The 26,366-nt window shown below is 40.3% G+C and overlaps 3 protein-coding genes across 12 annotated transcripts in view; all 3 read left to right on the forward strand.

Annotated features, from left to right (window-relative positions):
• The first annotated feature begins 3,065 nt into the window (after nt 1–3,065).
• Nucleotides 3,066–5,590, forward strand: LOC122969977 (zinc finger protein 480-like). The gene is given in 3 exon segments (XM_044336045.1): nt 3,066–3,123; nt 3,563–4,663; nt 4,666–5,590. Coding segments are annotated over 3 exon segments (1,269 nt in total). The 3' UTR covers nt 4,776–5,590.
• A 1,431-nt stretch (nt 5,591–7,021) lies between these two features.
• LOC122999833 (zinc finger protein 883-like) overlaps nt 7,022–26,366 on the forward strand; it is a 44,416-nt gene continuing 25,071 nt past the window's right edge. Inside the window, exons 1-3 of one of the 10 annotated variants that reach the window (XM_044377165.1) lie at nt 7,126–7,433; nt 7,724–8,833; nt 18,915–20,164. In XM_044377165.1, the coding sequence (XP_044233100.1) occupies nt 7,262–7,433; nt 7,724–8,833; nt 18,915–19,948 (2,316 nt within the window). In that variant the 5' untranslated portion in view covers nt 7,126–7,261 and the 3' untranslated portion in view covers nt 19,949–20,164. Of the gene's footprint in view, nt 7,434–7,723; nt 10,807–17,505; nt 17,777–18,140; nt 18,747–18,914; nt 20,165–22,365; nt 22,431–26,366 lie in introns of those variants that run through there. The other 9 variants (XM_044377157.1, XM_044377287.1, XM_044377148.1 and 6 more) reach the window with 9 other exon arrangements.
• Nucleotides 11,041–26,005, forward strand: LOC123000036 (zinc finger protein 883-like). Its single transcript, XM_044377476.1, has 3 exons — nt 11,041–11,342; nt 12,490–12,732; nt 24,011–26,005. The coding sequence occupies exons 1-3, from the start codon at nt 11,171–11,173 to the stop codon at nt 25,495–25,497; spliced, it is 1,902 nt and encodes a 633-aa protein (XP_044233411.1). The 5' UTR covers nt 11,041–11,170; the 3' UTR covers nt 25,498–26,005.

Here is a 26,366-nt window from a genome sequence, read left to right on the forward strand (position 1 = left end):
TTACTCTTTCTTAATCTAAATATTTCAGAATTCTGCACATTATTAAAGTGGACAGTAGATGCTGAATATTTCTGCTGAGACTCCAAGAGGAACATTAGCTGCTGCTGCATACAGTGGAAAATGTAATACTGACCAAAGGCTGCTAAAGTTTTTCACTTTACCCAAGTAGCTTTTCAGCTTTTCACTGCAATGTAGGTTGCAGCATATGTTTATTGTGACATTTAACAAACAGATCTAGCACAGTACTGAGTAATGTGGGCTGCTGAGGTCAGCATGCCAAAGCAGGTGATGTTTACTCTAAAAATCAAACAGCCCCACAGGATCTGGCAGCTGGTGCAACAATGAAGTCACAGAAATACGAAAGGGAGGAATTATGTGTCCCTGTTGAAAAGAGGGAAAAAGATGGTGTGTTGTTTAATTAACTTCACCAAATGTGAGTGAGCAGAGCTTTTTGTGTTTGCACAGCAAAAGGGAAGGAAATAAAGGAAGCAGAAGAGTAACTACTCAAGAAATGACAAAGAAGAAACAAAAATCCTCTCAACGGAACCGACCCCTGTCTCTCCCCTCAGAAGCCGAAATTATTTTCAGCTGCTCGTGACTGGAGGGATTTACTTTAAACCCTAAACTGCTCCAGTTCCTGCTTGGCACCATCACTTGCGCCGGGTAGCCTCATAAAATACCAAGGGTGCCCTGAAACAAAAAACACTGACACATCACTGTCCAGCCCCTCCACCCCACCCCTTATTCCAAACAGTGAGCAGGTGGGCTCACTCAGTCCCATTCAAGTGCATGCACTGCACTGTATGCTGCTTCTCCCTGTAGTCTGTGAGTGTCAAAGTGTTAACAGCATCTCTCATCAGCTGAGATCTTCACCGAAACTATGCTAGCCAGTTGCCTAAGTACTCCTTGCAGCCTGCAGAATCCTTTGCTGCAGGTGAGGCTCGTAGCTCTTGCCATGAGACCTGAGAGGTATAGTCACCCCAACCACAGATATAGATCTTGGGCCCCAGTCGCTGGTTTCAGTGCCAGGTGTTTAGTTTGGAGCTGGACCGCAGGCCTGTGGTTACTGGCTGCTTGCACTGTAACCCTACAAGTCCCACAAGCAACTGTTCTCTTGCCACTGTCCGCCTGCATGGGCACTGTTGATGGCTTTGGCAGAGAGACTACAGACCAGATGCATACTAAATGTTGAAGCATGTATGATGATTACTCATTGCACTGATTATCCTTACTGTACTTTATGGGCTTTATTTTTTGTACAAAGTTTATTTCTGAATTTTTCTTAATGCAACTTTGACAATTCACTGTATAAACATTCTGATAACATTCAAAGGGTATACAACTTAAACTATGCAAGGAAAATAAATAAAATAAATAAACAAATAAATAAAAATACACAAATAATGTTAAGTAATCATAGTTAAAACAATAAATAAATTTAAAATTAATTAATTAATTTTATACACCCTATTATCTAGGGTACTGTAACAATCACAAGAGAGACATAAAAATGTGAACACTAAAACATATCAGGAATCTTTCCAATGCTTCATTTCCAACACTCCTAGTTACACACAAATATACATACATATATACCAAAGACTTCACTCAGCCATAAAGTTATCAGAGCCTAAAGCACAACTAAGGAAAGGTTGCCATATCAATCTCATCTTGTCAGCTGACTGCCTAACAGTTCACCTAATCTTATTCAATAGAATACAATACAACATATCTTTAATCCATTGCGCAAATGTTTGAGGATTGCAGTCTTTCCATCTGATCAAAATTTGCCATCTGGCCACCAGTGTGGCAAAAGACACAAGACATTTATTGTTATTTAAAATAAGATTTTGTGTTAGCAAACCAAATAAAGCAAGGAAGGCTGATGGTTCTATGGATTTATCAGTAGTTTTGGGAAGCATATCAAATAGCCTATTGATTGCCAAACATTAGATAATTTAGGAACAATCCCAAAACATGTGAATTAGAGTGGCTTGTTTCTGCTTGCAACGGTCACATGTGGGGTCTATATTGGATGTGTCTTATGTCTAGTTTAAACACATAAAATCTCTGTGCAGTTATTGCTGCTTATTTATAAGGTACAAATGACACTGTCTGAGACAACTCGTCTCAACAAGCGGAACGAAAAAACACAAGATTCTGCTGTCGGAATATATCAGTGTAACATCCAACGGAAGTAAACAGCACAGGAGCTAGTCAAGTTACTTGCTTGGTGTCCTGTGCTTGGAAGAAGTCTCTCAGCAGGACAGAAATACATCTCACTTGTAATTAAGCAACAATGTCTTCAGTTGAGTGTTTGAGAGAGTTAATGAACGAGCGACTAACTGCTGCTGCTGAAGAAATATTCCGAGTTTTTCAGGCAACTATCGTCCAGTACGAGGAAGAGATCAATCGTCAGCGCAGACTGCTGGATATCGTTTGGAAACCAGAAATAAAGTTACACCGAATAGGTTTGTATAAGCATAATTATATTTAAAAAAACAAACAGGTGAACAAAACGGAAGAAACTCACGATATGTAAAACTGAGAACTAGAATTGAACATTAAACTGTCGAAGTAGCTGTAAAAGATGGAGGGAATTCAGACGGAAGAACTTAATTCGCTTTTTTATTACACCCACATAAAAAATAAACAATATGGTGAACAACAGCATTGCTGGAGACAGTGTGGGCAGCTGAATGCTTATCACTCACATATTTTCTGGTTATGTATGAAAATACAAACGTTCTGGGACAGGGTTATTCAGACTCTTCCCAGGGACCCCCGGATTGTGTACCTGGGATTGATATCCGGTGACATAATCCAAAAGAAGCACATCTATCTCTTCAAATTCCTGGTACTTGGATGTATAAGGGCTATTACAAGGAGCAGGTTGAGACGTGACCTTCCAAGACTAGGACAGTGGTTGGACATTATAGTGCAGTGTTTTTACAAGTTACAATTTCATTTAGCAGACGCTTTTATCCAAAGTGATGTACAACTGAGGGTTGATACAGCACAAGCAAGGATCTAGTCAGGAGAGAACAATATGAGTAAGTGCCATAATGCTAAGTTTGAGTCGATTGAAGATTGAAATGGACTCTGCAGATCAGATGGAGATTGGTAACTTGTTTCACCACCGGGGAACTACAGAAGAGAGGAGTCAGGCTAGCGACTTAGGACCCTGTTGTGGTGGTTGTACCAGGAGCCTTTCACTGGCAGAGCGTAGTGAGCAGGAGGGAGTGTAGACCTGAATGAGGGAGTTCAGGTAGGTGGGAGCTGTTTTTATTCTTGGTCGTGGGTCACTGCTGCCCTGCATGTTTTAGATGTTTCTCCTTTCCAACACACCTGATTCAAATGATCAGTTAGTCATCAGGTGAATTATGCTCATATAAGTTCCCAATGATTTAAATACAGACAGACTTTATTTATTTGTGTCCCCCCCACTCACACCCCCGAACACTAAGATCCCAGTAGTTTAAATGCATCCTTATGTGCTCAGATGTCTGGTTTTCTATCATCACACAAGTAACCTACTTCTTGTGTCCCTTTGTCCTTCCAGAGCTTCTACAGCAGCATGTCTGTGAGGAAGAGGAGGTTCTCACTGACCAGCAGCTCTGTAACCAGGAGAAGAACTCCAGTCTGGACCAAGAGGACCCAGAGCCTCCACAGATTAAAGAGGAACAGGCTGAACTGTGCACCAGTCTGGAGGGAGCACAGCTGGTGCTGAAGCAGGAGACTGAAACCTTTATGTTGACTCCTACTTGTAAGGAAAGTGACAACAGTGAAGATCAGACGGAGGACTCTGATGAAATTCAGAATGCAGCAGAGAAAGAGCATGTTGTGAGCATGTTAGTTAAAAGCTCAGTGGTACCAGAACCAAACGGTGATGACCAACTCCTCTCTCACAACTCTCATGTAGTTGAGAGCCAAGATCACAAAGGAGGCAAACATGGAGACTCAGGATCAACCGGAAATGCAGAGACAGAACCCAAGAAGAGACATCAAAACACATCAAAGATTCACAGTTATATTTATACAGGGAAAAAGTCTTTAAAAAACAATACTTGTGGGAAAGCTTTTAAGTGCAAGTCCTATTTGAACAAACACCTGAGAGTCCATGCAGGTGAGAAGTCGTATAACTGTGAAACCTGTGGAAAAGGATTTGGTCGAATGTCAGACCTCAAAAAGCACATGAGAATCCACACAGGTGAGAAGCCGTACCCATGTAACACCTGTGAGAAAAGATTCTCTCGGCGGGATATATTACAAACACATATGAGAGTCCACACAGGTGAGAAGCCGTACCCATGTAACACCTGTGAGAAAAGATTCTCTGAACTGGGCAACTTAAAACGACATATGAGAACACACACAGGCGAGAAGCCATACTCATGTAACACTTGTGAGAAAAGATTCTCTCTGCCGGGCACCTTAAAAGCGCATATGAAAGTCCACACAGGTGAGAGGCCGTACCCATGTAACACTTGCGAGAAAAGATTCCCTGAGCCGGGCGCATTAAAAGTGCATATGAGAAGCCACACAGGTGAGAGGCCATATCCTTGTAACACTTGTGAGAAAAGATTCTCTAAGAAGGGCAAATTAAAAATGCACATGAGAATCCACACAGGTGACTAGCCGTACCCATGCAACACTTGTGAGAAAGATTCTCTGAGCTGGGCAACTTAAAACTGCATATGAAAGCCCACACATGTGAGAAACCGTACCCATGTAACACTTGGGAGAAAAGATTCCCTGAGCTGGGCGCATTATAAGTGCATATGAGAATCCACACAGGTGAGAAGCCATACCCATATAATGCTTGTGAGAAAAGATTCTCTCTGCCGGGCAACTTAAAACTGCATATGAAAGTCCACACAGGTGAGAATTGGAATTTGAGAAAGGTTTGTAAAATGGGAGAGGAAAACAAGACTGTCTTCCTTACTCAGAAATAAAAATATTAGTTCAGAAAAGTTCAAAAAACAGCTGTCCTCCTACAGCTTTTTCCAGGTTTAAGATGACACACACAAATTATAGATGATATACTACATGGTGTAGTCAACACATTTTATTACCAATTGTAGTAGTCATGAATGGATTAATTGTCAATTTGGAATGAATTGCAAATTAGTGATTTTGTGTGGTTTATATTTTGGGTTATTTTAGTTTATTTATTATTGCACAATCAGGATGATTGATAATCAGGTCACATGGATATGGATGGTGATATCCTATCGTTAATAGAAGCACCTGTTCACCTGCATGGCAGCTGGTAATAAAGAGAGATAGGGTGAGTAGGTCGCCGTATGTTTTGTTGTCCTTTGTTTTACATCTGATCGCTGTGATTATTTTGAGTATTTTTTGTACATATTATAATAAGTTGATCTTTTTCATTAATAAAAGTTATTAAAGTTATTTTTTGATCTTAGCTAATCTTTTTTAGTAGCATGTCAGACAAACAGTAAACAAGGCCCAACCTCAGCTTCTCAGCGACTTTTACTTTGTTTCCAGTAGTTGCTACTCCAATAAAATATTTTTGTCATGATGGCTTTTCAGACTGATACTTGTAATTGAATTGATTGGATGATTAGGAATATAAAAGTGACATTAAGTCTTAGTAATATATACACTAAATGCCTAAACAAACATAGACAGCAAAATGCTTTGTTTCTGATCTCATGTATTTATTTTGATATTACCTTGCTTCATGTGATGATAATATTCAGTAAGTATACCAGATTCATAGATAGATAGATATATAGATGACTTTATCAATCTCAAAGAGAAATCAAAGTGTTACAGCAGCCACTTCACATAAATTAAAATACAAAAATGAGTTAGATCAAAGAAAAAAATACAGTTAAATGCAAATTATATGCAATAACTTAATATATTAACTCAAATATAAAAATAAACATATACAGACAATACTTTAAAGAGTATCAAAATATGAATCTGAAATATAACATGTGATGGATAATGTAATAAAATAAAAAGTCCAGGTGAGCAGTGTGTCTTCACTGTCAGAGGAGTCCCCTCTACCGACACAGAGGAGAGTCATTGTACAGACTGATGGCAGTTGGTAGGAATGACTTCCTGTAGTGTTCTTTGTCACAGCGGAGCTGAAGAAGTCTCTGACTGAAAGTGCTCCGCTGTTTGACAAGCAGGTCACAGAGGGGATATGTGATGTTCTCCATTATGTTTCACAGTTTGTGCAGCATCCTCCTCTCCACAACTGGCTCCAGTGTATCCAGAGGAGTCCCCAGCACAGAACCAGCTTTCCTGATCAGTTAGTTCAGTTTGTTAGTGTCCCTGGCTCTGATGTTGCTGCCCCAGCAGACAGCAGCGCAGAATATTGCACTCGCCACAACAGATTGGTAGAAGATTTGCAACATCTTATTGCACACATTAAATGATCTAAGCTTCCTCAAGAAGAAGGGTCTGCTCTGTCCCTTCCTGTAGACACCCTCTGTGTTGCATTTTCAGTCCAGTCTGTTGTCAAGGTGGACTCCAAAGTATCTGTGTCCCTCCACCACCTCCACCTCCACCTCCTGTCCAAGAATGGAAATAGTATTTATCCTAGCCCTGGTCCTGCTAAAAACAACAACAATCTCTTTGGACTTGACCACAACAAATCCTAAAGCTATAAGCAAATTATGTGAGGGTTTTTTTTAGGTCATTGACTCCTTGAGAAACAACACACCATTTTGTGTGAGTGATGAACTGCACAGGCCTATAGGTCAACATGTAAGGCTGCTATCTATTACTCTAGTTGGCATGCTGCCTTAAATCAAGGAGTCTCCACTGCAGAAAAAGGCTGAAGCTAATATGTAACTATGCTGATTAACAAAAAACAAAAAAACCCAGCTGTGAAATAAATGTACAATACAAAAGTATTACAATTATTTGTGCAACTCAAAATCAAAAACTGCACAAAATAGATCAATTCAAGGTCAAGTACCTCAAACCTTGATGTAATTACTTTTCTTATGTCTGTGTTATGAGTTCGTATGTCTAGTTTAAAGACATAAAACCTCTATGCTGTTACTGCTGCTTATTTATAAGCCACAAATGACACTGGGACAACTCGTTTCAACAAGCGGAACGAAGTAATACAAGATTCTGTTGTCGAAACTTAACAGTGTAACATTCAGCGGAAGTAAACAACACAGGAGCTAGTCACGTTGGTTGCTTGGTGCCTTGTGCTTGGAAGAAGTCTCTCAGCAGGACAATGAGACATCTCACTTGTAATTAAGCAACAATGTCTTCAGTTGAGTGTTTGAGAGAGTTAATCAACGAGCGACTAACTGCTGCTGCTGAAGAAATATTCCGAGTTTTTCAAAAAACTATCGTCGAGTATGAGGAAGAGATCGATCGTCAGCGCAGACTGCTGGATATCGTTTGGAAACCTGAAATAAAGTTACACAGAATAGGTTTGTAAAACTTAAAGTATTGTAATATAAAACATGGAATCAACGTTATAACACTGATTGTAGGGATCAACGGTTTGATTATTATGAAATGATCATGAATCATTAATGGTTATTGTGTAATGTGTGTCAATGGTTTATTGAATATTTACAAAGCATTAGCGAATTAATTATTAACCATTGCTTTAGCCATTGATTAATGCTTATAAACCCTTTATAAAGGGTGCCTTATCAGAAAGTGGGACAACTTTTTTTCTTTTTTTTTTTACCCTTTCCCCTTTTTGTCCCTCCAGAGCTCCCACAGCAGCATGTCTGTGAGGAGGAGGAGGATCTCACTGACCAGCAGCTCTGTAACCAGGAGAGAAACTCCAGTTTGGACCAAGAGGACCCAGAGCCTCCACAAATTAAAGAGGAACAGGATGAACTCTCCACCAGTCTGGAGGGAGCACAGCTGGTGCTGAAGCAAGAGACTGAAACCTTTATGTTGACTCCTACTTGTGAGGAAAGTGACAACAGTGAAGATCAGACTCTGAACTTGAGTCCTGATGAAATTCAGAGTGCAGCAGAGAAAGAGCATGTTGTCAGCACGTCAGTTAAAAGCTCAGTGGTACCAGAACAAAACAGTGACAACCAGCTCCTCTCTCACAACTCTCATGTAGCTGAGAGCCAAGATCACAAAGGAGGCAAACAAGGAGACTCAGGATCAACTGGGAATGCAGAGACAAAACCCAAGAAGAGCCATCATAAAAGTAAAAGTCACAGTAACAATGTACAAAACACTACCGTGTCAAAGATTCAGCTGAATTTCCACAAAGGTAAAAGGGTTTTGAAGTGCGACTCTTGTGGAAAAGCTTTTAAGTATATTTCCCTATTAAATAGACACCTGACAATCCACACAGGTGAGAAGCCGTATTCATGTAACTCTTGTGAAAAAAGATTCTCATTGCTGGGCGCATTAAAAGAGCATATGAGAGTCCACACAGGTGAGAAGCCGTACCCCTGCAACACTTGTGGGAGAAGATTTAATCAAATGATGAAAATGAAAAGGCACATGAGAACACACACAGGGGAGAAGCTGTACCCATGTAACACCTGTGTGAAAAGATTCTCTCACCTGAGCGCATTGAAAGTGCATATGAGAATCCACACAGGTGAGAAGCCGTACCCATGTAACACTTGTGAGAAAATGTTTTCTGATCTGGGCGCATTAAAACGGCATATGAGAGTCCACACAGGTGAGAAGCCGTACACATGTAACACTTGTGAAAAAAGATTCTCTGAGCTGGGTGCACTAAAACGGCATATGAGAATCCACACAGGTGAGAAGCCGTACACATGTAACACTTGTGAGAAAATATTCTCTGAACTGGGCGCACTAAAACGGCATATGAGAGTCCACACAGGTGAGAAGCCGTACACATGTAACACTTGTGAGAAAAGATTCTCTCAACTGGGTATATTACAAACACACATGAGAGTCCACACAGGTGAGAAGCCGTACCCATGTAACACTTGTGAGAAAAGATTCTCTCAGCTAGGTGCATTAAACCTACATATGAGAGTCCACACAGGTGAGAAGCCGTACAATTGCAAAACTTGTGGAAAAGATTTCACACGTGGAGATCATTTGAAGATCCACATGAGAACACACAGTAGGAAAAGATTGTCAGATGTCTGACTTGAAAAGACACATTAGAATTCTCCAGATGAGAAGCGGTATCATTGGAAAACATGAGGGAGAGCTTTGTGTTGACTTGACAATCTACATGAGAACCTGCTGCAACACAGAGAAGATTCTGTCATGTGTGAAGTGGAAAAGCATATAAGATTACCACACATGCCTGTAGCCTTGTACGTGTGAAACATTGCAGAGGATTCAGTTATAATACAATCACATAATGGCAGCACATGTTGACAAAAATCAAATAAACAGGACAAACAATTGAGCTGAAACTCTTGTATGCAAGTGTTCACCAACATCTTTATAAATGAATGTAAAATATTCTCCATGAAGAAGAGTTCAGAATATCTTCATGTAAACTCTACATTGTCAACAGTGCTATCAAGTGTATTCGAACTACAACCTGTTTTTTGTTTTTTTTTTCTTCATGTTACTGTAACTACTAATTTTACTAGAGTCTTCTTGTCTGCAGTGTTTGTTTTTTTTTAATTTTATAATTTTAATGTATTTTCCTCCCAGTTTAACCTGAGAAAAAATGTTAATCGTTTGCTGCTTTAGTGATGACGCACAAATTACAGATGATGTTTTGATGTTGAGATTCTTTTTGTTTTTGTTTTCAATCTTATAATTTGTTTGTATTTTTTTCCCAGTTTAAGTGACATCAAACCTGCAGCCTATAGCAGCATAACTAGGTGATGGTCCAAGGCACGCCCAAGTTGGCCTGAACTACAAGCTTTATCAAAAAGGAAAGTTTTAAGTCTACTCTTAAATGTAGGGAGGGTGTCTGCCTCCATTCTGGGAGTTTAATGTTCTAGTGGAGTAATAGGGTACTATGAGCTCTTTAACATATGATGGTGCCTGATCATTTATAGGTGACGAGAAGGATTTTATGTCTAATCTGGATTTCACAGGGAGCCAGTGCAGAGAAGCTAATATGGAAGAAATATGATCTCTTTTACTAGTTCTTGTCAGTACACATGCAACAGTATTCTGGACCAGCTGGAGAGTCTTTAAACAGTTGTTGAAGCAGTCTGATAATAAGGAATTGCAGAGGAGAGTCATTGTATAGACTGATGGCACTTGGTAGGAATGACTTCCTGTAGTGTTTTTTGTCACAGTGGAGCTGAAGAAGTCTCTGACTGAAAGTGCTGTGCTGTTTGACAAGCAGGTCACAGAGGGGATATGTGATGTTCTCCATTATGTTTCACAGTTTGTGCAGCATCCTCCTCTCCACAACTGGCTCCAGTGTATCCAGAGGAGTCCCCAGCACAGAACCAGCTTTCCTGATCAGTTAGTTCAGTTTGTTAGTGTCCCTGGCTCTGATGCTGCTGCCCCAGCAGACAGCAGTGCAGAATATTGCACTCGCCACAACAGACTGGTTGAAGATTTGCAATATCTTACTGCACACATTAAAGGATCTAAGCTTCCTCAAGAAGTAGAATCTGCTCTGCCCCTTCCTGTAGACAGCCAATGTGTTGCATTTTCAGTCCGGTTTGTTGTTGAAGTGGACTCCAAGGTATCTGTATCCCTCCACCACCTCCACCACCTCTCCAAGAATGGAAACGGTGTTTAACTCTGGTTCTCTTAAAATCTACAACCATCTCCTTGTTCTTGACCACAACAAATCCTAAAGCTATGAGCAAATTCTGTTTGTTTTGTTTTAAACAGAGCTGTGAAATAAATGTCCAATACAAAGTGTTACATTTCTTTGAGCAATTGATTTCAAAACTGCACAAAATGGATAAATTCAAGTGCAAGTACCTCAAACCTCTATGTAATGAATTTTCTCATGTCCGAGTTATGAGTTCTTATGTCTAGTTTAAACACATAAAACCTCTGTGCAGTTACTGCTGCTTATTTAAGCCACACATGACACTGAGACAACTCGTTTCAACAAGCGAAACGAAAAACCACAAGATTCCGCTGTCGGAACTTAACAGTGTAACATCCAGCGGAAGTAAACAACACAGGAGCTAGTCACGTTAGTTGCCCGGAGTCCTGTGCGTGGAAGAAGTCTCTCAGCAGGACAGTAATACATCTCACTTGTAATTAAACAACTATGTCTGCAGTTGAGTGTTTGAGAGAGTTAATGAACGAGCGACTAACTGCTGCTGCTGAAGAAATATTCCGAGTTTTTCAGAAAACTATCGTCGAGTACGAGAAAGAGATCGATCGTCAGAGCAGACTGCTGGATATCGTTTGGAAACCTGAAATAAAGTTACAGAGAATAGGTTTGTACAAGCAGAATTATTCTTAAAAAACAAACATGTGAACAAAAGGGAGGAAATTCAAGATATGTAAAACTGAAATGGGAACTAGAATTGAACATTAAACTGTCGAAGTAGCTGTAAAAGATGGAGGGAATCCAGATGGAAGAACTTCATTCGCTTTTTTATTACACCCCACATCAAAAATAAGCCACATTCTCATTCAACATTCTGGGACAGGGTTATTCAGACTCTTCCCAGGGACCCCCGGATTTTGTAGCTGTGATTGATGCTTGGTGACATAACTCAAGAGAAGGATATCTGTCTCTTCAAAATCCTGATACTTGGATGTATCAGGGCTATTACTAGGAGCTGGTTGAGATGTGACCCTCCAAGACCAGGACAGTGGCTGGACATTGTGGTTCAGTGTTTTTATAATTTACAATCTCATTTAGCAGACGCTTTTATTCAAAGTGATGTACAACTGAGAGTTGATACAACATGAGCAAGGATCTAGTCAGGAGAGAACAATATGAGTAAGTGCCATAATGCTAAGTTTGAGCCCGATAGGACGTAGGTGCCAAGAGGAAGGGGCAATGCATAGAGTGCATAAAATGCACAGAAGCAGATTTTTTTCCAGTCCATCAAGTGCAAAGGTGATGGCGAAAGAGCTGAGCCTTTAGTCTTTTTTTCAAAGATTTAGAGGGACTCTGCGGATCGGATGGAGATTGGTAACTTGTTTCACCACCAGGGAACTACAGAAGAGAGGAGTCAGGCTAGTGATTTAGGGCCCTGTTGTGGTGGTAATACCAGGAACCTTTCATTGGCAGAGCGTAGTGAGCGGGAGGGAATGTCGACCTGAATGAGGGAGTTCAGGTAGGTGGGAGCTGTTTTTTATTCCTGGTCTTGGGGCACCGCTGGCCTACATGCTTTAGATGTTTCTCCTTTCCAACACACCTGATTCAAATGATCAGTTTGTCATCAGGTGAATTATACTCATATAAGTGCCCAATGATTTGAATACAGACAGACTTTATTTATTTGTGTCCCCTCCACACACACCCCCATATGTTAAGATCCCAGTAGTTTAAATGCATCCTTATGTGCTCAGATGTCTGGTTTTCTATCATCACATTAGTAACCTACTTCTTGTGTCCCTTTGTCCTTCCAGAACTTCTACAGCAGCATGTCTGTGAGGAAGAGGAGGTTCTCACTGACCAGCAGCTCTGTAACCAGGAGAGGAACTCTAGTCTGGACCAAGAGGACCCAGAGCCTCCACAAATTAAAGAGGAACAGGATGGACTGTGCACCAGTCTGGAGGGAGAGCAGCTGGTGCTGAAGCAAGAGACTGAAACCTTTATGTGGACTCCTACTTGTGAGGAAAGTGACAACAGTGAAGATCAGACGGAGGACTCTGATGAACCTGAGAGTGGAGCAGAGAAAGAGCATGTTGTCAGCATGTTAGTTAAAAGCTCAGTGGTACCAGAACCAAACAGTATCGACCAACTCCTCTCTCACAACTCTCATGTAGCTGAGAGCCAAGATCACAAAGGAGGCAAACAAGGAGACTCAGGATCAACTGGGAATGCAGAGATAAAACCCAAGAAGACACATCGTAAAAGTAAAAGTCACAGTAACAATGTACATAACACTACCATGTCACAGATTCAGCTGAATAGCCACAAAGGTAAAAGGGTTTTTAAGTGTGACTATTGTGGAAAAGCTTTTGAGTATATTTCCCAATTGAATAGACACCTGACAATGCACACAGGTGAGAAGCCGTACCCATGTAACACTTGTGAGAAAAGATTCCCTAAAACTAGTGCATTAAAAGAGCATATGAGAGTCCACACGGGTGAGAAGCCGTACCCATGTAACACCTGTGAGAAAAGATTCTCTCACCTGAGGGCATTGAAAGTGCATTTGAGAATCCACACAGGTGAGAAGCCGTACCCATGTAACACTTGTGAGAAAAGATTCTCTCGGCGGGATATATTACAAACACATATGAGAGTCCACACAGGTGAGAAGCCGTACCCATGTAACACTTGTGAGAAAAGATTCCCTAAAATTAGTGCATTAAAAGCGCATACGAGAGTCCACACAGGTGAGAAGCCGTACCCATGTAACACTTGTGAGAAAAGATTCCCTAAAACTAGTGCATTAAAAGCGCATATGAGAGTCCACACGGGTGAGAAGCCGTACCCATGTAACACCTGTGAGAAAAGATTCTCTGTGCTGGGCAACTTAAAACAGCATATGAGAGTCCACACAGGTGAGAAGCCGTACACATGTAACACTTGTGAGAAAAGATTCTCTCAACTGGGTATATTACAAACACACATGAGAGTCCACACAGGTGAGAAGCCGTACCCATGTAACACTTGTGAGAAAAGATTCTCTCAGCTGGGTGCATTAAACCTACATATGAGGGTCCACACAGGTGAGAAGCCGTACAATTGCAAAACTTGTGGAAAAGATTTCCCACATGGAGATCATTTGAAGATCCACATGAGAGCACACAGTAGGAAAAGATTGTCAGATGTCAGACTTGAAAAGACACATTAGAATTCTCCAGATGAGAAGCCGTATTATTGGAAAACATGAGGGAGAGCTTTGTGTTGACTTGACAATCTACATGAGAACCTGCTGCAACACAGAGAAGATTCTGTCATGTATGAAGTGGAGAAGCATATAAGATTACCACACATGCCTGTAGCCTTGTATGTGTGAAACATTGCAGTTATAATACAATCACATAATGGCAGCACATGTTGACAAAAATCAAATAAACAGGACAAACAATTGAGCTGAAACTCCTGTAGGCAAGTGTTCACCAACATCTTTATAAATGAATGTAAAATATTCTCCATGAAGAAGAGTTCAGAATATCTTCATGTAAGCTGTACATTGTCAACAGTGCTATCAAGTGTATTCGAACTACAACCTGTTTTTTGTTTTTTTTTCTTCATGTTACTGTAACTACTAATTTTACTGTTCACTCCAGCATTTCATTGACAAATTTGGATGCAGTATAGTTTCATATTGGGCCTCTAAGTTGTCATTTAGTCAACTAGAGTCTTCTTGTCTGCAGTGTTTGTTTTTTTTTTTAATTTTATCATTTTAATGTATTTTCCTCCCAGTTTAACCTGAGAAAAAATGTTAATTGTTTGCTGCTGTAGTGATGACGCACAAATTACAGATGATGTTTTGATGTTGAGATTCTTTTTGTTTTTGTTTTCAATCTTATAATTTGTTTGTATTTGTTTCCCAGTTTAACTTGAGATAAAATGTTTGTTGTTTTCTGCTTTAGCGATGAAACACAAATTGTAGATGATGTACGACATGGTTTAGTAAACACAATTTATTAACAATAAAATATTTTTTCATGAGGGTTTTTCAGACTGATATTTGTATTTTAATTGATTGGATGATTTGAAAAACTAAAAGTGACATCAAACCTGCAGTGCAGAACTTTTGTCTCCCTCTTTTGGCAGTGAGGGTAATTACACAAACATTTGACATCATTGCTGACACCTGGTGCTTTTTAAGTGAGATGGTCCCACCCTGGCAACACAATAAGGTTGCGGTGCACTAAAGACAGTCCACCCCAGTCGACAGTTGCAAACCAAGTATTACTGGTTGACATAAAACGCATCACTACCGGTGTGGTTGAGCAGGAAAATTGCCACAGACACCAGATTTCAAAACTCTGGTATTCTACGAAATACAAGGAGATTTACCCGGTGGTGGTGGGCTTGTCAGCATTGTGTGAATTTGTTTGCCAAGGGCATGAATGTAACAGACATTCATTTACAATATATGAAAAAGTCCCGCACTCCAGCTGTGTTAATAGTAATAAATGCCTAAACAAATGTAGACAACAAAATGTTTTGGATCTGATCTCATGCAGTTATTTTAATATTACTTTGCTTCATGAGGTGATAATAATAAATATAGCAGATTCATAGATAGATAGATGGACTGGGGGACCAAAAGTCAGAGACCACATTGAAAATCTCTAATATCTAAACCACTTGTTAGTATGACTTTTATCTGACCCTATGTACTTTACTGATTTTGGGTATTGGACATGTGACATAAACATTTCATAGTCTGCATGTCACCTTATGCAATATGGTATAACCCTTCTGGGGGGCCTTTTAGATACAAACAATGGGTCCATGGTCAAGATTGGAGCTGTTGCAGATGTGGTATGTTATGATACATAATATGTTGTAAGGTAGCTGTCAACCACTTGATGGATGGCTCCCAACTGAATTAATGCCCATGGAGAAGCTATGGTATTCATGTGATAAGATACAGATGTGTAACCCTATATAAGCTATGCACCGACAGTGGTACGGTGCCCAGACCATCTTTGTACATGGAATGGACCCGATGGCCATCGTCTAATAAACGTCTTCAAAATAAGAACTTCGCCAGCTCTTCCTTTGAACGATACATCATCACACATCCTTCCTTTCACCACTTCTCAGGGGGGAAACAAGGCCAAATTCTTGGGGTGGGCTAAGAACTACCAGCATTTCACAGTGGATGACATCCACTGAATCCAAGTTTGAGACTTATGGCAATAACAGAAGGGTGTATGAAAGGAGATGAACAGGAGAGCGAATGATACCGCAGTGTATCAAACCCACAGTTAAACATGGTGGTGGGAATATTCAAGTCTGGGGGTGTTTTGCCTACTCTGGAGTTGGACACCTGCACTGAAATGACTCCACCCTGACCAAGGAGAAGAACCACTCCATTCTTCGGAGACATGCTCCAAGCTCTGATTTGCATCTTTGAAAGGATTCATACTGCAGCAGGATAATGACCCCAAACACACCTCAAACCTCTCGGCAACTATTTTTTTGTGTTAGATAGTTGCCTACATTTATCAGCAAAAATCAGTTACGGAACAGAGCCACAGAAGAACTTGATGTGTGACACTATGGATGCTGAGCAACTGGATTATTGATTTATTGAGCCACATGCTGCATCCTGGGTTTCCCCCAAGCAGCCAGCCAGACAGCATCACATAATGAATGGTGGTGTGAAGGGAGAGCTCAGTGCATCATGGGAAGTCCCCCAGCAGTATAGGCCTATAGCAGCATAACTAGGTGATGGTCCAAGGCAAGCCCAAGTTGGCCCGAACTACAAAATTTATCAAAAAGGAAAGTTTTAAGTCTACTCTTAAATGTAGGGAGGGTGTCTGCCTCCATTCTGGGAGTTTAATGTTCTAGTGGAGTAATAGGGTACTATGAGCTCTTTAAGATATGATGGTGCCTGATCATTTATAGGTGACGAGAAGGATTTTATGTCTAATCTGGATTTCACAGGGAGCCAGTGCAGAGAAGCTAATATGGAAGAAATATGATCTCTTTTACTAGTTCTTGTCAGTACACATGCAACAGTATTCTGGACCAGCTGGAGAGTCTTTAAACAGTTGTTGAAGCAGTCTGATAATAAGGAATTGCAGAGGAGAGTCATTGTATAGACTGATGGCACTTTTTTGTCACACAACTGGCCCCAGTGTATCCAGAGGAGTCCCCAGCACAGAACCAGCTTTCCTGATCAGTTAGTTCAGTTTGTTAGTGTCCCTGGCTCTGATGCTGCTGCCCCAGCAGACAGCAGTGCAGAATATTGCACTCGCCACAACAGACTGGTTGAAGATTTGCAACATCTTACTGCACATATTAAATGATCTAAGGTTCCTCAAGAAGTAGAGTCTCCCCTGTCCCTTCCTGCAGACACCCTCTGTGTTGCATTTTCAGTCCAGTCTGTGGTCGAGGTGGATTCCAAGGTATCTTTATCCCTCCACCACCTCCACCTCCTTTCCAAGAATGGAAATAGTGTTTAACCTAGCCCTGGTCCTCCTAAAATTCACAACAACAGCAAGAAACAGCTGTGAAATAAATATTACAATTCTTTGTGCAATTGATATCCAAAACTGCACGAAATAGATCACTTTAAAGTGCAAGTACCTCAAACCTTTATGTAATGAATTTTCTCATGTCTGAGTTATGAGTTATTATGTCTAGTTTAAACACATAAAACCTCTGTGCAGTTACTGCTGCTTATTTAAGCCACACATGACACTGAGACATCTCGTTTCAACAAGCGGAACGAAAAACCACAAGATTCCGCTGTCGGAACTTAACAGTGTAACATCCAGCGGAAGTAAACAACACAGAGGCTGGTCACGTCAGCTGCTTGGTACTGTGCTTGGCAGAAGTCTCTCAGCAGGACAGTAATACATCTCACTTGTAATTAAACAACTATGTCTTCAGTTCAGTGTTTGAGAGAGTTAATGAACGAGCGACTAACTGCTGCTGCTGAAGAAATATTCCGAGTTTTTCAGAAAACTATCGTCGAGTACGAGAAAGAGATCGATCGTCAGAGCAGACTGCTGGATATCGTTTGGAAACCTGAAATAAAGTTACAGAGAATAGGTTTGTACAAGCAGAATTATCCTTAAAAAACAAACATGTGAACAAAACGGAGGAAATTCAAGATATGTAAAACTGAAATGGGAACTAGAATTGAACATTAAACTGTCGAAGTAGCTCTAAAAGATGGAGGGAATCCAGATGGAAGAACTACATTCGCTTTTTTATTACACCCCACATAAAAAATAAACAATTGAATGAATAAGCAACGCTGGAGACAGTGTGGGCAGATAAATGCTTATCACTCACATATTTTCTGGTTATGTATGAAAATACAAACATTCTGGGACAGGGTTATTCAGACTCTTCCCAGGGACCCCCGGATTTTGTTGCTGTGATTGATGCTTGTGTCCCTTTTTCCTTCCAGAGCTTCTACAGCAGCATGTCTGTAAGGAGGAGGAGGTTCTCACTGACCAGCAGCTCTGTAATCAGGAGAAGAACTCCAGTTTGGACCAAGAGGACCCAGAGCCTCCACAAATTAAAGAGGAACAGGATGAACTGTGCACCAGTCTGGAAGGAGAGCAGCTGGTGCTGAAGCAGGAAACTGAAACCTTTATGTTGACTCCTGCTTGTGAGGAAAGTGACAACAGTGAAGATCAGACTCTGGACTTGAGTCCTGATGAACCTGAGAGTGAAGCAGAGAAAGAGCATGTTGTCAGCATGTTAGTTAAAAGCTCAGTGGTACCAGAACCAAACAGTGATGATCAGCTCCTCTCTCACAACTCTCATGTAGCTGAGAGCCAAGATCACAAAGGAGGCAAACATGGAGACTCAGGATCAACTGGGAATGCAGAGATAAAACCCAAGAAGAGACATCGTAAAAGTAAAAGTCACAGTAACAATGTACAAAACACTACCATGTCACAGATTCAGCTGAATAGCCACAAAGGTAAAAGGGTTTTTAAGTGTGACTATTGTGGAAAAGCTTTTAAGTATATTTCCCAATTGAATAGACACCTGACAATCCACACAGGTGAGAAGCCGTATTCATGTAACTCTTGTGAAAAAAGATTCTCATTGCTGGGCACATTAAAAGAGCATATGAGAGTCCACACAGGTGAGAAGCTGTACCCATGTAACACCTGTGTGAAAAGATTCTCTCACCTGAGGGCATTGAAAGTGCATTTGAGAATCCACACAGGTGAGAAGCCGTACCCATGTAACACTTGTGAAAAAAGATTCTCTGAGCTGGGCGCACTAAAACGGCATATGAGAGTCCACACAGGTGAGAAGCCGTACCCATGTAACACTTGTGAGAAAATGTTCTCTGATCTGAGCGCACTAAAACGACATATGAGAGTCCACACAGGTGAGAAACCGTACCCATGTAACACTTGTGAAAAAAGATTCACTGAGCTTGGCGCACTAAAACGGCATATGAGAGTCCACACAGGTGAGAAGCCGTACACATGTAACACTTGTGAGAAAAGCTTCGCTGACATGTGCGCATTAAAACGACATATGAGAGTCTACACAGGTAAGAAGCTCCTCTCTCACAACTCTCATGTAGTTGAGAGCCAAGATCACAAAGGAGGCAAACATGAAGACTCAGGATCAACTGGAAATTCAGAGACAAAACCCAAGAAGAGACATGAAAACACATCAAAGACTCACAGTTATATTTATACAGGGAAAAAGTCTTTAAAAAACAATACTTGTGGGAAAGCTTTTAAGTGCAAGTCCTATTTGAACAAACACCCGAGAGTCCATGCAAGTGAGAAGTCGTATAACTGTGAAACCTGTGGAAAAGGATTCAGTCGAATGTCAGACTTCAAAAAGCACATGAGAATCCACACAGGGGAGAAGCCGTACCCATGTAACACTTGTGAGAAAAGATTCTCTCGGCGGGATATATTACAAACACATATGAGAGTCCACACAGGTGAGAAGCCGTACCCATGTAACACCTGTGAGAAAAGATTCTCTGAGCTGGGCAACTTAAAACGACATATGAGAACACACACAGGCAAGAAGCCATACTCATGTAACACTTGTGAGAAAAGATTCTCTGAACTGGGCGCATTAAAACAGCATATGAGAGTCCACACAGGTGAGAAGCCGTACAATTGCAAAACTTGTGGAAAAGATTTCACACGTGGAGATCATTTGAAGATCCACATGAGAACACACAGTAGGAAAAGATTGTCAGATGTCAGACTTGAAAAGACACATTAGAATTCTCCAGATGAGAAGCGGTATCATTGGAAAACATGAGGGAGAGCTTTGTGTTGACTTGACAATCTACATGAGAACCTGCTGCAACACAGAGAAGATTCTGTCATGTATGAAGTGGAGAAGCATATAAGATTACCACACATGCCTGTAGCCTTGTATGTGTGAAACATTGCAGTTATAATACAATCACATAATGGCAGCACATGTTGACAAAAATCAAATAAACAGGACAAACAATTGAGCTGAAACTCCTGTAGGCAAGTGTTCACCAACATCTTTATAAATGAATGTAAAATATTCTCCATGAAGAAGAGTTCAGAATATCTTCATGTAAGCTGTATATATTTTATAATTTTAATGTATTTTCCTACTGGTTTAATCTGAGAAAAAATGTTAATTGTTTGCTGCTGTAGTGATGACGCACAAATTACAGATGATGTTTTGATGTTGAGATTCTTTTTGTTTTTGTTTTCAATCTTATAATTTGTTTGTATTTGTTTCCCAGTTTAACTTGAGATAAAATGTTTGTTGTTTTCTTCTTTAGCGATGAAACACAAATTGTAGATGATGTACGACATGGTTTAGTAAACACAATTTATTAACAATAAAATATTTTTTCATGATGGTTTTTCAGACTGATATTTGTATTTTAATTGATTGGATGATTTGAAAAACTAAAAGTGACCTGCAGTGCAGAACTTTTGTCTCCCTCTTTTGGCAGTGAGGGTAATTACACAAACATTTGACATCATTGCTGACACCTGGCGCTTTTAAAGTGAGACGGTCCCACCCTGGCAACACAATAAGGTTGCGGTGCACTGAAGACAGTCCACCCCAGTCGACAGTTGCAAACCAAGTATTGCTGGTTGACATAAAACGCATCACTACCGGTGCGGTTTCTACGAAATACAAGGAGATTTACCCGGTGGTGGTGGGCTTGTCAGCATTGTGTGAATTTGTTTGCCAAGGGCATGAATGTAACAGACATTCATTTACAATATATGAAAAAGTCCCGCACTCCAGCTGTGTTAACAGTAATAAATGCCTAAACAAACGTAGACAACAAAATGTTTTGGATCTGAGCTCATGCAGTTATTTTAATATTACTTTGCTTCATGAGGTGATAATAATAAATATACCAGATTCATAGATTCATAGATAGATAGATAGATAGACTGGGAGACCAAAAGTCAGAGACCACATTGAAAATATCTAATATTTTCACATTAACCTGGAAATAATCAGAAAGTTTGAGGATTTAGAAACATTTAAAAACACAAGAAAAAAGTATTTAAGATTCTGCATTATAGTCAGCAATCAAATTTTAGCAAATTTGTGGCATTGACCAGCTTTACCCCTTTGTACCAAAGGTCAAATTTCCTTGAACTGTGTTTCTTCCATTGAAACATGCATTCAGATGACACTAGTGATTTGATCTACTCATCAGAAGCTTGTTTGAGTAACTCAACCTGCAACCAGTGTTCATCTGTTTAAATACAGCTGTGCCTCAAGTTTCCAGCAGATCATCGCTTACTTAGTAGCATTGTGATAGTGGGAAACATGGCATTAGAAGTAAGTGAAAGTGTCAGAAGTCAAATTGTTATTCTAAGAAAAGAGGGGCTTTCTCAGCATCAAATCGTGGCTAGACTAAAGGTTCGAAAGCACAATCAGATAGACCATAAAATGCATCAAGCTTAGTTCCCTGAGAGCCAATGTGTTGCATTTTCAGTCCAGTTTGTTGTTGAAGTGGACTCCAAGGTATCTGTATCCTTCCACCACCTCCACCGCCTCTCCAAGAATGGAAATGGTGTTTAACCCTGGTCCTCTTAAAATCTACAACCATCTCCTTGGTCTTGACCACAACAAATTCTAAAGCAATGAACAAATTCTGTTTGTTTTTTTTAGGCCATTGGCTCCTTAAGAAACAACACATAGTTTTGTGTGTGTCCCTCTAGTTATAGTGATGAACTGCACAGGTCTATAGGTCAATATGTAAAGCTGCTATCTTTTTCTCTGGTTAGTATACTGTCTAAAATCAAGAAGTCTCCACTGCAGAAAAAGACTGAAGCTACTACGTAGCTATGTTAATTAACAAAAACAAAACAGAACAAAACAAAAAAAAAAAAACAGAGCTGTGAAATAAATGTCCAATACAAAGTGTTACATTTCTTTGAGCAATGGATATCAAAACTGCACAAAATGGATAAATTCAAGTGCAAGTACCTCAAACCTTTATGTAATGAATTTTCTCATGTCCGAGTTATGAGTTCTTATGTCTAGTTTAAACACATAAAAGCTCTGTGCAGTTACTGCTGCTTATTTAAGCCACAAATGACACTGAGACATCTCGTTTCAACAAGCGGAACGAAAAACCACAAGATTCCGCTGTCGGAACGTAACAGTGTAACATCCAGCGGAAGTAAACAACACAGGAGCTAGTCACGTTAGTTGCCTGGAGTCCTGTGCGGGGAAGAAGTAATACATCTCACTTGTAATTAAACAACAATGTCTTCAGTTGAGTGTTTGAGAGAGTTAATGAACGAGCGACTAACTGCTGCTGCTGAAGAAATATTCCGAGTTTTTCATAAAACTATCGTCGAGTACGAGGAAGTGATCGATCGTCAGAGCAGACTGCTGGATATCGTTTGGAAACCTGAAATAAAGTTACAGAGAATAGGTTTGTACAAGCAGAATTATTCTTAAAAAACAAACACGTGAACAAAACGGAAGAAATTCAAGATGTGTAAAACTGAAATGGGAACTAGAATTGAACATTAAACTGTCGAAGTAGCTGTAAAAGATGGAGGGAATCCAAATGGAAGAACTTCATTCGCTTTTTTATTACACCCCACATCAAAAATAAGCCACATTCTCATTCAACATTCTGGGACAGGGTTATTCAGACTCTTCCCAGGGACCCCCGGATTTTGTAGCTGTGATTGATGCTTGGTGACATAACTCAAGAGAAGGACATCTATCTCTTCAAAATCCTAATACTTGGATGTATCAGGGCTATTACAAGGAGCTGGTTGAGATGTGACCCTCCAAGACCAGGACAGTGGCTGGACATTTTGGTTCAGTGTTTTTACAATTTACAATCTCATTTAGCAGACACTTTTATCCAAAGTGACGTACAACAGAGAGTTGATACAACATGAGCAAGGATCTAGTCAGGAGAGAACAATATGAGTAAGTGCCATAATGCTAAGTTTGAGCCAGATAGGACGTAGGTGCCAAGAGGAAGGGGCAATGCATAGAGTGCATAAAATGCATAGAAACAGTTTTTTTCCAGTCCATCAAGTGCAAAGGTGATGGTGAAAGAGCTGAGTCTTTAGTCTTTTTTTTAAAGATTGAGAGGCACTCTGCAGATTGGATGGAGATTGGTAACTTGTTTCACCACCAGGGAACTACAGAAGAGAGGAGTCTGGCTAGCGATTTAGGACCCTGTTGTGGTGGTAATACCAGGAACCTTTCATTGGCAGAGCGTAGTGAGCGGGAGGGAATGTCGACCTGAATGAGGGAGTTCAAGTAGGTGGGAGCTGTTTTTTATTCCTGGTCTTGGGGCACCGCTGGCCTACATGCTTTAGATGTTTCTCCTTTCCAACACACCTGATTCAAATGATCAGTTTTCATCAGGTGAATTATACTCATATAAGTTCCCAATGATTTAAATACAGACAGACTTTATTTATTTGTGTCCTTCCCACACACACCCCCATATGTTAAGATCCCAGTAGTTTAAATGCATCCTTATGTGCTCAGATGTCTGGTTTTCTATCATCACACCAGTAACCTACTTCTTGTGTCCCTTTGTCCTTCCAGAGCTCACACAGCAACATGTCTGTAAGGAGGAGGAGGTTCTCACTGACCAGCAGCTCTGTAACCAGGAGAGGAACTCTAGTCTGGACCAAGAGGACCCAGAGCCTCCACAAATTAAACAGGAACAGGAGGAATTTTGCACCAGTCTGGGGGGAGAACAGCTGATACTGAAGCAGGAGACTGAAACCTTTATGCTGACTCCTACTTTTAAGGAAAGTGAAGATCAGACTCTGGACTTGAGTCCTGATGAAATTCAGAGTGCAGCAGAGAAAGAGCATGTTGTGAGCATGTTAGTTAAAAGCTCAGTGGTACCAGAACAAAACAGTATCGACCAGCTCCTCTCTCACAACTCTCATGTAGCTGAGAGCCAAGATCACAAAGGAGGCAAACAAGGAGACTCACGATCAACTGGGAATGCAGAGACAAAACCCAAGAAGAGACATCAAAACACATCAAAGATTCACAGTTATATTTATACAGGGAAAAAGTCTTTAAAAAACAATACTTGTGGGAAAGCTTTTAAGTGCAAGTCCTATTTGAACAAACACCCGAGAGTCCATGCAGGTGAGAAGTCGTATAACTGTGAAACCTGTGGAAAAGGATTCAGTCGAATGTCAGACTTCAAAAAGCACATGAGAATCCACACAGGTGAGAAGCCGTACCCATGTAACACCTGTGAGAAAAGATTCTCTCGGCGGGATATATTACAAACACATATGAGAGTCCACACAGGTGAGAAGCCGTACCCATGTAACACCTGTGAGAAAAGATTCTCTGAGCTGGGCAACTTAAAACGACATATGAGAACACACACAGGCAAGAAGCCATACACATGTAACACTTGTGAGAAAAGATTCTCTCTGCCAGGCACCTTAAAAGCGCATATGAAAGGACAGGAAAGTGACAACAGTGAAGATCAGACGGAGGACTCTGATGAAATTCAGAGTGCAGCAGAGAAAGAGCATGTTGTAAGCATGTTAGTTAAAAGCTCAGTGGTACCAGAAGCAAACAGTGATGACCAACTCCTCTCTCACAACTCTCATGTAGCTGAGAGCCAAGGCCACAAGGGAGGCAAATATGGAGTCTCAGGACCAACTGGGAATACAGAGACAGAACCCAAGAAGAGACATCACAGGAGAAAAAATCCCACTAACAATGAAGACAACTCTACCACATCAAAGATTCACAGTAATATTTATACAGGGAAAAAGTCTTTAAAATGCAACACTTGTGAAAAAAGATTCACTCAGCGGAGCGCATTGCAACTGCATATGAAAGTCCACACAGGGGAGAAGCTGTACCCTTGTAATACTTGTGGGAAAGCTTTTCAGTGCAAGTCCAATTTGAACAAAAATCTGAGAGTCCATACAGGTGAGAAGGTGTACCCATGTAACACTTGCGGGAAAATATTCTCTCTGCCGAGCACATTAAGAGTGCATATGAGAATCCACACAGGTGAGAAGCCGTACTCATGTAACACTTGTGAAAAAAGATTCTCTCAACTGGGTAACTTAAAACTGCATATTAGAGTCCACACAGGTGAGAAGCCGTACCCATGTAACACTTGTGAGAAAAGATTCTCTGAGCGGGGCAAATTAAAAGTGCATATGAGAATCCACACAGGTGAGAAGCCGTACAATTGCAAAACTTGTGGAAAAGATTTCACACGTGGAGATCATTTGAAGATCCACATGAGAACACACAGTAAGAAAAGATTGCCAGATGTCTGACTTGAAAAGACACATTAGAATTCTCCAGATGAGAAGCCGTATCATTGGAAAACATGAGGGAGAGCTTTGTGTTGACTTGACAATCTACATGAGAACCTGCTGCAACACAGAGAAGATTCTGTCATGTATGAAGTGGAGAAGCTTATAAGATTACCACACATGCCTGTAGCCTTGTACGTGTGAAACATTGCAGTTATAATACAATCACATAATGGCAGCACATGTTGACAAAAATCAAATAAACAGGACAAACAATTGAGCTGAAACTCCTGTATGCAAGTGTTCACCAACATCTTTATAAATGAATGTAAAATATTCTCCATGAAGAAGAGTTCAGAATATCTTCATGTAAGCTCTACATTGTCAACAGTGTCTTTTTGTCTGCAGTGTTTTTTTTTAAATTTTATTATTTTAATGTATTTTCCTACTGGTTCAATCTGAGAAAAAATGTTAATTGTTTGCTGCTTTAGTGATGACGCACAAATTACAGATGATGTTTTGATGTTGAGATTCTTTTTGTTTTTGTTTTCAATCTTATAATTTGTTTGTATTTTTTCCCAGTTTAACTTGAGATAAAATGTTTGTTGTTTTCTGCTTTAGAGATGAAACACAATTTGTAGATGATGTACGACAGGCCAATGGCTCCTCAAGAAACAACACATGATTTTTGTGTGTGTCCCTCTAGTTATAGTGATGAACTGCACAGGTCTATAGGTCAACATGGAAAGCTGCTATCTTTTACTGTGGTTAGTATACTGCCTTAAATCAAGAAGTCTCCACTGCAGAAAAGGACTGAAGCTACTATGTAACTATGTTAATCAACAAAAACAAAAGAAAATAAAACAGAACAAACAACAACAAAATAAGAG

Source organism: Thunnus albacares, chromosome 2 (assembly GCF_914725855.1).
Source record: "Thunnus albacares chromosome 2, fThuAlb1.1, whole genome shotgun sequence".
NCBI lineage: Eukaryota > Metazoa > Chordata > Actinopteri > Scombriformes > Scombridae > Thunnus > Thunnus albacares.

Bases quoted from the DNA above. Each gene is read 5' to 3' on its own strand.
- LOC123000036 (XM_044377476.1), top strand. From the start codon at position 11,171: ATGTCTGCAGTTGAGTGTTTGAGAGAGTTAATGAACGAGCGACTAACT. The intron at 11,343-12,489 runs GTTTGTACAAGC...TTGTCCTTCCAG, and splicing joins AATAAAGTTACAGAGAATAG to AACTTCTACAGCAGCATGTC. The intron at 12,733-24,010 runs CTGATGAACCTG...TGGACTTGAGTC, and splicing joins TGAAGATCAGACGGAGGACT to CTGATGAAATTCAGAGTGCA.